The sequence below is a fragment of the Ceraceosorus guamensis genome, assembly GCF_003144195.1.
Source record: "Ceraceosorus guamensis strain MCA 4658 unplaced genomic scaffold IE81scaffold_48, whole genome shotgun sequence".
In the NCBI taxonomy this organism is placed as follows: domain Eukaryota; kingdom Fungi; phylum Basidiomycota; class Exobasidiomycetes; order Ceraceosorales; family Ceraceosoraceae; genus Ceraceosorus; species Ceraceosorus guamensis.
The window spans coordinates 25,439-37,851 of NW_020290043.1; the positions used below are offsets into that span (position 1 = coordinate 25,439).

At 56.5% G+C, this 12,413-nt stretch overlaps 4 protein-coding genes across 4 annotated transcripts; 2 read left to right on the forward strand and 2 right to left on the reverse strand.

Moving 5' to 3' along the window:
- The first annotated feature begins 252 nt into the window (after positions 1-252).
- IE81DRAFT_304078 (hypothetical protein) lies at positions 253-4,824 on the forward strand. Its single transcript, XM_025512290.1, has 3 exons — positions 253-1,078; positions 1,146-3,669; positions 3,742-4,824. The coding sequence occupies exons 1-3, from the start codon at positions 622-624 to the stop codon at positions 4,721-4,723; spliced, it is 3,963 nt and encodes a 1,320-aa protein (XP_025368290.1). The 5' UTR covers positions 253-621; the 3' UTR covers positions 4,724-4,824.
- Positions 4,825-4,998: 174 nt separating this feature from the next.
- On the reverse strand, positions 4,999-5,878 carry IE81DRAFT_292313 (hypothetical protein; the record flags this gene model as incomplete). Its single annotated transcript, XM_025511950.1, has 4 exons — positions 4,999-5,171; positions 5,264-5,361; positions 5,466-5,669; positions 5,781-5,878. 4 exons carry the CDS (start codon positions 5,876-5,878, stop codon positions 4,999-5,001), a joined length of 573 nt encoding a protein of 190 aa, XP_025368291.1.
- A 1,249-nt stretch (positions 5,879-7,127) lies between these two features.
- IE81DRAFT_292316 (putative ubiquinol-cytochrome c reductase complex 11 kDa protein) lies at positions 7,128-7,963 on the forward strand (the record flags this gene model as incomplete). Its single annotated transcript, XM_025511951.1, has 4 exons — positions 7,128-7,178; positions 7,353-7,407; positions 7,672-7,807; positions 7,897-7,963. The coding sequence occupies 4 exons, from the start codon at positions 7,128-7,130 to the stop codon at positions 7,961-7,963; spliced, it is 309 nt and encodes a 102-aa protein (XP_025368292.1).
- A 57-nt stretch (positions 7,964-8,020) lies between these two features.
- On the reverse strand, positions 8,021-11,867 carry IE81DRAFT_324853 (hypothetical protein). Its single transcript, XM_025514348.1, has 5 exons — positions 10,721-11,867; positions 10,453-10,650; positions 10,210-10,357; positions 9,112-10,128; positions 8,021-9,039 (listed from the first exon to the last, which is right to left on the reverse strand). Exons 1-5 carry the CDS (start codon positions 11,384-11,386, stop codon positions 8,492-8,494), a joined length of 2,577 nt encoding a protein of 858 aa, XP_025368293.1. The 5' UTR covers positions 11,387-11,867; the 3' UTR covers positions 8,021-8,491.
- Positions 11,868-12,413: the final 546 nt, after the last annotated feature.

Below are 12,413 nucleotides of genomic sequence, written 5' to 3' on the forward strand. Positions count from 1 at the left end.
CGACGCGCCCATCGGGTGCGGTACGTGGTATACAGTACTAGTATGTGGTGGGTATGGTGCGCCTACGCTCGGTCCACCCTCGAATGTGAGTCGCGAGTCGCGAGTCGCGAGTGTGAGTGCGGCTTGAAGGCAGCAGCATGCATGGCGGCGCGGCTGATGATGGACGCGAGGGGAGACTCGTGATTGTGAGGATTGAGGATTGATGCAGGTGGCATGCATGAGGGGAGACATTCATTTGATCACTTGACTCCAGAATGCCTCGAAATTCACCAATCCACCAGGTGTTGCTTTGCCACTCCCACTAACCTCTTTCATTCTGACATTCACGATTGTACAGCATAGCAAGCGCGTACGGGGCGAGACATGCGAGACACCAACTCCCTGCTGATCAACATTATAGACTCTCTCGCACACACGAAATTTGGAACGTGGACTCGAGCATGGTACGAATGAGCTCTTGCTGCTTGCAAATCGCCTTGCCTTGACATCCACAGCCTCGCTTCGCCAAGTCACAGGCACACGAAACAGCAGGGCCATCTCGAGCGTATAGCCAGACACGCATTCCATTGGCAATAGGTCTACGGAGAGCCTGCTTGAATTCTGGCGTCATCGCCCCTCGTCATGTCTGGACTTGCTGCTGTGCCAAGTGGGTCAGCCGCGCAAATCCACGAGGAGCATATACCAGCAGGCGAAGAAGACTCCCTCACGCTTCAGAACCCCTTGAGCGAGCTCTGCCCATCATTGCTGTTCGTCCAGTCTTTGGCAAGTCAGCCCGTCGCGCAATTTGCTGGCGGCACGCCAGAAAAGTCCGCACGATTGACCAGAGCTCTTCTCCGAGCCTGCACATTCGGCGACTCGGATCTCGTCACTTGGATTCTGCAGGTCAGATCGCAGGCGGAAGATTCTCGGCTTTCAAAAGATGCGCAGCCAGAGGCTATAGCGCTAGCAGAGATCGACCTCAGAAACGCGAGGGATGAGAACGGCAGCGGTGCAATGGTTCTGGCAGCGTCTGGAGGACATGTTGACATTGTGCACATGCTGGTCCAAGCAGGCGCTGAGCTCGATGAGAGGGATTCATGTAAGTCGCGCAGTGCAAGCAGCGAATCTTCGATGCGGCTCTGACACCCGTCGCTTGCCCCGTGCAGATGGCTGGACACCCCTCATGTGGGCTATAAACAGCAGCAACGCACCTTTGGTGGCGTTTCTGCTCTCGCATGGGGCCGACGTGAGAGCCAGAAGCTCGCGCGGCACCTCTTGCGAGGACTTTGTCCTATCCGCAATCGCCGGAGAGGAGAGCAGCCAGCATGCGGACGCTGGGCCGAGTCGATTGGCCATGCCGCTCGACGCTGAAGAGAAGCAGCAAGCTGCAGATCGTGAGCTTATTGTCGATCTGGTCTACGAACACCTTCAGAATATCCTTCGAGACCCCAACGCGCTTCTACGACAGCCTCACGATGCAGCATCGCCGCTATCGAGAGGAGCGGGATCAGCTCCCGGCTCTCCTCTTCCATCGCACCCTCAAGCATCGCCATCCCCTGCACTACAGGGGCTAAGATCGCCGCTTGCAGCTCTTTCCTCGCATTACAGAGAAGGTAGCCTTGGAAGCACGGGCCTTAGGAGGCTGATCGGCCGTGACGAGCGAGTCCAGCTGGCGGCAGCAGACCTGAAGGCCCGCGAAGTGGCAGAGGCCCGCCGGCGAGCCCTTATGGATGCTGCTGTGTTGCTGGAACTGGACTATTCAAACGTGATCGGAGGACCGCCGCCCGAGTCTGAAGTAAGCCCTCCAGAACGGCGGACTGCCAAGAGGAAGGGCAAGAGACTGAGCAGTCGGAAGCGCACCCTGAACCATCTTCATCGCTTCGGACTAGCTTCAGGATGCGGGGCTCTCGAAGTGGGGGCCGATCCGCTCAGCGCCGAATTTCGATGGGACGAAGTACTGCACTCGCAGATGCTGGTCGTATCTCTCGAAGAGCTACCCTTGATGCTGGAGCAATTTGTCTCGAGCGCTAAGCCAATGCGCGCGCCATGGACAGCCCGTGCAGCACCTGCCAACTTCATCTTCCTGTGCGCACGCTTCGCTGCGCAGTACGACTCGGACATCCTACTGGAAGAGGTGATTCTTGGGTCCATACAGAGGATTGAAGACATTATCTACGCCACATCAGAAGATTTGAGCATCATTGCCTTTTGGCTTTTCAATTGCTGCTTGTTGCTGCACTACACTCAGCGCGATTTGGCTCTATCTCAAAAGCCGCAGATGGCAGAACACCGGGAACTCTTGGCCGACGTCATCACTGAAATTTACGCCTTTGTCATCCGGGACGTCGAAAGGCGGATTGACAGGGTCATGGATGCAGCCATTCTCGATTACGATGCCATACCGGGTCACGAAGAGGTCCGCTTTGAGAGCGAGTGGAAGTTCATGCAAAAGCTGACCGATAATCTTACTGGTAGTGTCAAAGGCTTGGGCGCAAGTCCCAATTCCGCCTCGGCCGGTCGTGTGCCCTCCGCATCAAACAGCTCGCCAACGCCTAGACGACCCTTGAGCCAAATCTTCGGCAGACGCGAGCCTGCCACACCTGAAGCTGACTCCAGCAAAGTTGCCACACCTGCGAGCGCTCTGTCAGGCTCACCTCAGACCAGCACGAAAGACGCATGGCGACAACCTCATCCATCGCCTGGACGATCGGCTGGGCTCGAAGCGCACTCCAGCTCCACACGGAGAACGCGTCCAAGCTCTCTGTCGGCACAGAATTACAAGGAAGACTCGCGCGACATGTCAGCTGAAAGTTTACTCGCAAAGCCCTCTCCACGGACGATCACAGCTCTGCTGACGGCGACATTGCACGTTCTTCAGCTCTACGAGATCAATCCGATCATCATCGTTCAAGCGCTGTCGCAGGTGTTCTTTTGGGTCGGCTGCGAGCTCTTCAACCGGGTTCTGACAAGGCGCAAGTATTTGTGTCAGTCTCGAGCCATGCAAATTCGACTCAACGTTTCTGCACTCGAAGATTGGGCGCGATCCAACGCGCTGCCTCTGTCCATCATCAACGTGCATTTTGAGCCCCTTCGTCAGCTCATCTCGTGGCTGCAATCTCAGTCTACGCTGCAAGAGTTTGTCGACCTGCTCTCAACGATGCAAGGAATGCGGGTGCTGAACCCGTTGCAGCTGCGCAGGGCCGTGCGCGACTATCGCTATCAGGTGGGCGAGCCGCGCATGAGCCCGGACTGCGCGCAGTACCTCGAACAGCTGCAAAAGGATTGGGAGCGGCGGCAGCAAGAGCTGCAGCAGAAGCAGGCTTCGCGACAGGAGGAAGAGGTTGAAAAGGCGCGAGCCAGGGCCAGGGCAAACGCCAAGCCACACGTGCATCACCGAAGTGGCACGGAGACACAGCATGGCTGCACCCCTGATAGTCGCTCGCCGAGCCCCGCAACAGCCGAAGAGGAGACGCTGGACACCCTCTTCGCCGATTCGATGCTCCCGATGACGAGAGAAGACGAGCTCGCTTTGAAAACGCAGGACCTCGTCAACTCTCTGTTCGTGCCTGGCAAGAGCGTCGCTGATTATCATCCTCCGTGGGGCGCCACTGGTGGAACCTTCTCGGACGAATTTGACGAGCTTGCGAGACGCACTGAACTGCTGAACAGTCGCGATATGCTTCCATTTGCGTGAGTGCTCAGGGGGCCGAGGTAGATATCTGGCCGAATCTTGACTGACTTTGGCTCAATGCATCCTCCCAGCTTGCCTTCGGAGCCGGCAGCTCTCATTGTCAGTCCCGGAGATGCGTTCGGTTTCGGTCGAGGACACTTTCAAGGCACTGGTACGCCCGGCCTACGCATAGCTCAGCAAAGCGCAGCGGGCGGTCTGGCGCAGTCTCCGTTCGCGAGCAGCAGACCGGGAAGTCCTGCCATCTCAGCGAGCGGCTATGGCGACGGTTCACGGTCTCCAAGCAGGTCGGACGACGGCCAGAGCGAGGATAGCTGGGCTTCTTCCGCTCGGACAGGTGTGAGCGTGTCGAGCCGGACGTCGAGCCTCTTTGCTCAAGGCAAGGGCGTCTCTGCCGGGGCATTCTGGCAGCCTGTACCTATCCTACCAGAAGGCACACTCGAGAAGGTCGACGAGCTGGCTAGAAAAGTGGCTGCGAGTCGTCCGCCACTGCAGAGTCGCTTAGCATTCGCAACGACTGGCTCGCCGCTCATGACGCCGACTTCTGCAAGACCGGAAGGCGCATCGCTCTTCGGTGGCAGCCGTCGGACTAGTTTAAGAGCATCACTGGAACCGCCAGGCAGTCCATCAAGTGCCGATCGCACCGCTAGTCTCTCTCCTGCTGACACTCTCATACCACCGCCGCTGCCAAAGGACAAAGATGGCCAAAAGCCAAGAGGCTTGAGGATGACCCGAGCCGCCGCATATGGCTACGGAGACTCAGATGACGAAGAAGAGGTGCGCGACGAGCTCTTGGACGACGACGAGGCACCGAGAGTCTCTTCCCGTAGAGTGCCTTCGCGAAGTCCCTCTCGGGAATCGAACAACGCGCAGCAAAGGCAGCAGACGCATCAACGATCCGTTTCTGGACTTTCGATCAAGCCCACCAGACTCGTTTTGCCGCCGCGCAAAGCTTTGGGACAACATGCGCTGAACGCACGAGTGGAAAGCGAGGGAAAGGACATTGATACGGATACGCCTGTAGAACGCAGAAGTGCTGCACGTCTTGCATCTTGATTCCTGTTTATCACTTGCCTGCCACATTTCCAGTTTTTGCGCGCATGCATCAGTGACCAATCAAAGTTTTCCATCTCACTTGCAAGCGCGCATCATACCAGACTGATTGACATTCGTTCCAAAGCGCTTCGACGTAGCTCATGCACTCGTCCAAAGACTGTGTGTATACATTGATTTTCGCGAAAGAATGGTGAGATAGATCGTACAAGCACCCAGCTCCGAGAATGTTGCCCTCATCCAATGGGCATCGCGACGTTAAAGCGAACGACCTTGTTCTACTTTTTGCCTTTTTGACGTCTGGCCGCTTCCGTAGCTGCGTAGCTCTGCAGTCCAAGCAAGCTAAGGATTCCGACGGCCGCGCCGCTGACCAAACGACGATCCCAGCTTCGCGCTTGGTCGCGGTTCGCATAGGCATATATTCCAATTCCTCCCAGAAGAGCAACATTGACTACGTCGGTCGGCGCAAATTCTGAATGTCAGCAGCAGCACACTTTCGCAGAAGAGTCGAGAGATTGATCGAGCGCATGATACAGCACTCACCTGCTCCGAGCGTCGAGGCCCAGTATGCGGGCTCCGAGGAGAACTTTTGCCAGAATGCTCCAACTTGCTTGGATGCGTCCGAAGCGGCCTTGGAGACTCTGTGGACACAGCATTATTTGCGCACTCGGTGATTAGCGGCTGAGGGAAAGACCTGCGTAGCTAGACCCGACATGAGCGTTAGAGCTCCAAGACGGCGACTCACCTCTTCTCAGCCTTTCCAGCCTGCTTCTTTGCCCTCTCTGACAAATCCTTGGCTTCCTTTTGAGCCCTCTCGGCTTCCGCACGAGCTCGTTGGATAGCCTTGTCAGCCTCTTCGGCGGACTCGGTCCTGATATGATCCAAGTCCGTTCCGCTAGGCACGATGTTGACCTTACCAGAGTCTACGTCTGGATGGGCGCTCGTGCTGCTCAGGCCGCGCAGTGATGAAGTGAACGTGTGCGTGTGCGTTAGCTTGAGGCCCGGGCCATCACAGACCGGACAGTCGTCTCGATGATTAGAGGCGGACGCAGATACTCACTAGTTGCCTGCGTTTCGGCCCTCGGCGTAGTGCGCTGACGGGACTGGTTGCTCGCTCTGAGGAGGAGCATCCTTGGCTGCGACTGATGCGTACGACATGACGTTTGGATTGCTGCGTGGCGTGATGATGCTATGGAGAGGTGGTACCACGAGATGCCAAAGAGACTTCTGCACAGCAAAAAGCAGGAGGCATGTGGTAGAGCAGAGTGGAGAGTCGGAATGGATGGCGCGCTTTGTACAGACAAGGAGCGACGAGAGAGGCAAGCCGAGCCAAGCCGAATCAGTCACCATTTCATCGCGTGCGCCGCTTTCGCATGTCCGATCATCATCATCGCCTTGATTGCGCTCACCCTGCAACCGGGCTCCCTGATGCATGCAGCCCGAGTGGCTGTACCGGTATACGGTACAGCTGCAGTCGCAGTCGCAGTCGCAGTCGCAGTCGCAGTCGCAGTCGCAGTCACAGTCACAACAGTCACTGCAGTCGTGCACATGCACCGCGATCAGGTGCAGCGGGCGCAGCAGCATATCAAAGATTGGAAGGTGCCGGTCGTCGCTACAGGATGCACCGACGGACGCTTTCCTCCTTATTGGAATCCTGTGCGTATATGCGTGACTCTTGCATGGCTTAGCTGTTGTATTGTAGACGTTGCTGCCATATACTCGTGACTTTATTGCACAGGTGTGCATTCAATTGACGTATCCGTGCATCGAGCCGCACGCGTGCTCCATGCTGCTGCTGCTGCTGTTGGATATGCGTGTCGTGCGGTGGGGTATGACGGACGCGTCGGGATATCCTCTCGCCGCCCCACCGCAAGCGGTTTCTAGATTCGTAATTCAATTCCTTGACGGCAGCATGAGGCTTCTCAACCACTTGCAAGTTTAGGGGACAGCATCTTCATCACTGATTACTCAATAAACTTGAAGACTCAGCGTGGAGATTTAGTCGCCGTGCTCAGTCCATCAGCTTTTCGGTTCTGGGCGACTAAAAGTCACGTGACTGAAGCAAGGGAGTGAAGATGAACGCGTCACGTGTTTCAACTCGTTCAGCCACGTGGCCTCACTGCCCCGACGTGGGCCGGACGACAGCCAACCCGAGCCAGGCAACAGATCCATGACCGACGTGTGGTTAGAAATCGCGATTGGATGAGGGCAGCGACGCTCAACTTGATGGGTGAATGCGCACATCTGGACACGTCTGCTGACTGCAACTACTGCTCTGCATTCCAACCAAGAGACATACTTCACCCACGTCCCATCGAGCCTCGACCACACATTCGGTCCTGAGCAGCGCGAGCAGGATACGGTACGATTCCAGAAGCTAGCTGTTTGAAGTACTTTCACACACAAGATGAGGCCATCAGCTCCCGTCGAGAGCGGTATGCCCACGGGCAAGAAGTACGTGAGTACATGCATGCCTTGTACGCTCCCTCTCCCGGCAGTCTGTGGAAGACGTAGCGATGCTGATGCTCACTCTTTCCCCTCCTCTCCATATTCGTCCTCTCGATTTCTGTTGCTGCTGTGCGCTCCGCATTCTTTTCTTGCCTTGCCTTGGCGCGGATGCGAATGCGACTAGATGGGATGGTGGGGCGATTTTGGAGGTCCCAAGCAAAAGGGTCTGATCCAGTACTGTGAGTACGCCGGCGGAACGTTGTAGCTGTATCCTCCCGAAGCCGGAGCACATCTGGAGCGCGTTACGTGAAGGCGTGCGAGGAAGTGGGGCAGCGGCTCGCTGCGTGCGAGATTGCGAAGCTGGCTTGCATCTCAAAAGATGCCATCTCCAGCCCCGGGTGGCCAATGCACGGATCAGCGGAGCTCCTGTCACGTCCGATCCGACTGAGCGTGTCCATCGACTATTCCCTCATCCCTCTTCCATTCTCTTGCGTCACACTCAGCCATCTCTCCCTTTCAGCAAAATCCCATGAAGGGAGCGCTGCATGGTTACCTCTTCTTCGGCTTCAAGAGAATCATGGCGCGCATGACCTACTTTGGCATTCCCTTCGCAGCCGGTTACGGCATCTACTCTTGGTCGTGAGTGCTTGTTCCTGCGCACGCCCTCCAAGCTGTCCAGGGCTGACCGGCGCATTCACTTGTGTGACTCGCCACTTTGTGCCGTGCAGTGTCGCAAAGAACCAATTCTACAACTCAAAAGAGGGGCATCGATTGTTGGCCGAGCACGAAGAGTAGAACAGGTCACCTTGTAGCTCTTCGACAACGCTTCGCAATCTCTAAATGGTCATCATTCACGTGTATTTGGCGCACAAGCTCTCAGCTTTGCGTGGTCAGTCTTGTCTTCCTCACAGTCCTGGGCCATGTCAGCTCAAACCCCGAAAAAAGCACGAGGAATTACTGTGTTGGGTTGTAGCGGAGGTTGGCGGGACAGAAGCTGTCAGGGAGAAGTGCAGGCGGGGGAATGCCGGTAACGTGTGAATACAAGGTGCCCATGGTTTGGAAGTGGGATGAAAGGAACATGTGTGTTCAACGCATGAGGAATAAGGCATGGAGAGGGCGGTGGCACAGCGCGGGACTTTTGCACGAAGATCGAGACAAGCTTCATCAGTCAGACGCGAGGCGTCAAAGACTTTGATGCCTCGTCTCTGGGTGAAACCTGTCTCGATTCTCGTGCACGTCTCACCGGTGTTCAGGTTTGCGAGCTGCTTCGGGCACCCTCCATCGTCTCTCGCAATATTCCCGTGCGATGTTTTCCAAACTTGTTTACTGCGCTTGAGTCGTCCCGAGCGGCTTGTCTTGACTTTCCGAGCTATGCTGGTTTGTGTCTCGTTTCGCTCTATTTCGAACGCCACCTCGTTGCTGTCGCTTCCCTTCTCTGCCGGCCATGATCTCGCGTCTCTCAACCACAGCCCGTGTTTGGCGCGTGTTTCTCTCCAACTCATCCTCCAAAGCCTGCATTTGCAAGAGCTGATCAAGCTCGTCGCGCTCTGGCGGGTCTAGCAGTGCCAAAATTCTCGAGCCGTTTCGACCAAAAGATTCAGGCATTTCGGGTCGGATGAAAGTCGTGGGACTTCTGGAAATGGCCATGCCCACTGTCCGCTCCTCAACATCATGCACGTAATAACCCGCATCTGCAATGCGAACGTCTTCGCAAAGGTCAGCCAGGACCAATGCGGCGCTGGACTGCGCGCCTCTCCTCGCCTGCAGCGCCCGTGCAAGCATGCCAGTGGCTCTTTCGACCTCGTCTTCGAATCTTTGAGCTGTCACCTCCCTGATCGCCCCGCTGCAATTACGGTCGACGATGAAGGGATCTGAGCAGGTCGTTGGCTGTTAGCGAAGAATCATGAGGCCCATGCTTTGACGTCAACCCAACTCCTCCTCACCTTGCACGACGATGGGGTTGTTGGCCCACGACTCTGGCTCGTCGTATCGATCTAGTGAGATGACGTCTGTGGTGTCAGAATCGTCCCAGTGACGTGGAGCAGATTCATCGAAAGCTCTCCCCGCTGCTGGATCAGACTTCTCGCCGCCATGATCGCTATCTCTAGGAGGCTCTGATAGTTCTATCGACTCGTCCACGGACACGGCAGAGTCGTCAGGTTCTTCAGAAACCGCAGTCGTGTCCGATGCTTCGACCTCGATGTCGTTGCTGGTCTGCTGACCATCTGTGGTCCGAATCAAAGCGGTAGACTCCTTTTGCCGGTGTTGCGAGTCTGCCTGAGTTCTAGCTTTTCGATTCTTCTTCTTCGTCAGCTTCCTTTCCGCTTCAGTCATGTACGGTGTCCTCGGTATAAAGCCACCAGCAACGATAGAAGCTGCAGAAGTCTTGAACAGCTCCGAACTTCCGCGCAGCCACGCAAAGAAGCCGACAAAGGCAGTCCCAAGTGCTTCAAGCTGCTCAGCAAGACTTTGTGGCTCTTGGCGGTACTCGGCACACTCGTGCGGGCCCTGCAAAAAGGTAAATGTGGTCTCGTACGACTTTGCCCCGACCAGTTCAGCTACGTGCTTGCCTTGCTTGCGATCTCGCTCTCGCGCCTGCAAAATTTTAGCCATGACATTCGGCGCTTGGGGCCGAGGAGGTTTCCACATGCGTTCTTTGGGCATGTTCAGAGCTCTCAGAAGCTGAGGAGATTGAAGATTGGGCAAGTCGCCTGTGGACTGCAGATACTGTATGACCAGGAGAGAGAGGGCATAACTGCTCATAGACGGTTGTCCAAAATTTCCAGCTGGATCGTTCAAGAATCTTCGTTTGGCCCAGTGCTTGACAGCGAAGATCAGCGGTCGGAGCAGCTGGGGTCTCAACTCTGCGTAAGCTTTGATCAGTGCTGAATTCTGAAGCCCAAAGCGATCATTAATGTTAAGGTCCAGATCAAGTCCGGTTCTCGAGTCCTTGAATTTGACTAGATGCCCAAGCCATGGCAGTAAGGTGTTCAGCCAGACGACAGCAAAACAACATCAACGATTCATCCGAAAGCGCTCACCGATCGGAACGGCAGCGTAGGCGACTGGAACGACGGACTCGAAGCCTTGCCGTCTAAGCGCCTTGCTGACGGTGTAGACGTCGTAAAAGTCCGGCATACCGCGAACAAGCCGCACCGGCCTCGGACTTGGCAACGTGAGATGAAGTGGCTGAAAGCGATCCGACACAAGTCATGTGAGACAAAGTGAGCCAGCTTGCTGGCGATCCTGCCGCGAGTCACGCCCCGGGAAACAAGCATACTTACAGTAGCTGCTCCGAGCGGCCTTGTCTGATCCAGCAGCACCAAGTCCATGTCGCTCTCGGCGCCTTCCAAGCCTGTCACGCTGCTGCCGAACGGAGTGACGATCAGACCTTGATCGGGCCAGCCTTTGTCGATGGCTTTTTGCACTCTGCACAGCAGACCTTCCCTCTTGTGTTGCCATCGATCATCGGGTCTCGATGTCTGGCACGGCATCAAGACATGTGTGAGTAAGAGTGTTCTGTCTCAGCAACGCTGCTCATCACTCGCTCACCTGCCAAAGGGTCAGTATAGCTCCGCCGACTCCTCGCACTCCACTTTCTTGGCAAGAAGCGAGATGCTGCTTCTCTATGCGACCCATCTCGTCCACCTTCTGCAAAGCTCGCCTCACCAGCGCGACTTCTCTAGAAGCATACATTTTCCTCGTCTCCGGGCTGCTACCACGAGCGGCAGGCGAAGGACGAGCAGGCAGCGGCTCTGACCTTCTGGGACCTTTGGGCACGTTGAGAGGAACCTCTGCGGCGCGTGCGAGTGAAGACTTTGCGAGCAGCTGAGGCTGCTGCGCAGGACCATCAAACGAGGCAATGCGCACTCCGATTTGTCCACGAGGCCCGTTTCGTGCAGGTGAGCTACTGGATTGACCCTGTTGAGTTGTCCAAGTGGGTGCTGATCCAGGAGAAGGTCCGGATGGAGGTGCGCCTCGCGGGCCGGTTGCTCGCACCCTGAAAGGGGGTGCGGCCACATCGCGATGAATGCCATCTGGCCCAAGCTGGATTGGAAAGATGTCTCCGACAGGAAAGAGGGGCGTCGACGAGGGTGTAGGCGAGGTGGGAGAAGAGCTTGATGAGGCACGTGGCTGTGGTCTTGCTGAGCCGTTAGGGGCAGCGCGCCTAGAGGTGCGTTGCCTCGGTCCTGTAGGCACTGCATCGTCGCTCGCCATCCTGTCCGCTTCGTTTTTGTTGAAGGTGACCCTGGTGGAGTGATAATGTCGAACGCTCACAGCACAGTGCCTGACCAACAAAGACGCTTGCGGCTGAGCGCAAAGCCCACCGGCGTGCGCAGCTAGTCGCCTCGTCGTTGCGAAGTCCAACTTGAGAGGATGCTGTCAGATGGCGGCCATGCATAGAGTCGGACGATCCGCAAAACGAGGTCGTTGCTGGGTAGAGGCGACTTTCCAAACTGTGGTGGAAAGGAGATGATGCGGTGCGAATTGTTCACGATTCGTGATTGCGTTGCGTGGATGTCGGATCGCGCTGACGCGCCGATTCATGAGACGGTAGAGCGCGATCGAGGTAGGCGAGCGAACGGAGAGGCGAGCAGGACAAAGAGGGTCAAGGTTGTGTAAGGTGCTCAGCAGCGTCGTGACTCCTGTTGACTCTCGTTGTCTCCCACGATGCTGAGCTCGACGTACCTCAGCGACGTACACTCACACTCATCAGACCTCAAACCTGTTTGTACCTCCTCCTGAAGCAGACGATCGCCTTCGATGGCGGGTGATGCATGGGTCAGCTGTCAGCAAGCCTGCAGAGGCCAGCAGCGTGTGGAGGGCGCGCTTCATGCCATCACGTGCGTGCCCCTTACTTGCATCCGCCTGGGGCGCATCAGACAGACTCCATCGTGGCCCTTGACTCACGACTACATCCACTCCGACTAGCTGGCCCTGCATAAGAACAACACCCGAAAGTCTCTGAGATATCGCCGGCGCCATCATCATCTCGACATATCCGCCGGGATGCTGGTTTCAAATCGATGAACGCATCAAAACGTGGAGCTGGCCTGACACCCTTTCGTCGTCAACAAGCTCCCATTCACGGTCCAACGCCGATCAGCTTCAGCGACGTCAAAGATCAAATTTGAGCGAAGCTATTGCGGACATTCCTCCGTCCTGCTCAGCCCAAGTCACTGCGAGGGCGAGATGCCCGCAGAGGACGAGGTGAGGCATTGATAGACATGTCGCGTGTCTACCG

What these genes read in the sequence shown, in the direction of transcription:
- IE81DRAFT_304078 (XM_025512290.1), top strand. Translation starts at nt 622, where the DNA reads ATGTCTGGACTTGCTGCTGTGCCAAGTGGGTCAGCCGCGCAAATCCAC. An exon ending in GCTCGATGAGAGGGATTCAT is followed by an intron (nt 1,079 to 1,145) that starts GTAAGTCGCGCA and finishes TGCCCCGTGCAG; the next exon opens with ATGGCTGGACACCCCTCATG. An exon ending in CGCGATATGCTTCCATTTGC is followed by an intron (nt 3,670 to 3,741) that starts GTGAGTGCTCAG and finishes GCATCCTCCCAG; the next exon opens with CTTGCCTTCGGAGCCGGCAG.
- IE81DRAFT_324853 (XM_025514348.1), bottom strand. Translation starts at nt 11,386, where the DNA reads ATGGCGAGCGACGATGCAGTGCCTACAGGACCGAGGCAACGCACCTCT. An exon ending in CTACGCTGCCGTTCCGATCG is followed by an intron (nt 10,129 to 10,209) that starts GTGAGCGCTTTC and finishes TTGGGCATCTAG; the next exon opens with TCAAATTCAAGGACTCGAGA. An exon ending in CAACCCCATCGTCGTGCAAG is followed by an intron (nt 9,040 to 9,111) that starts GTGAGGAGGAGT and finishes CGACCTGCTCAG; the next exon opens with ATCCCTTCATCGTCGACCGT.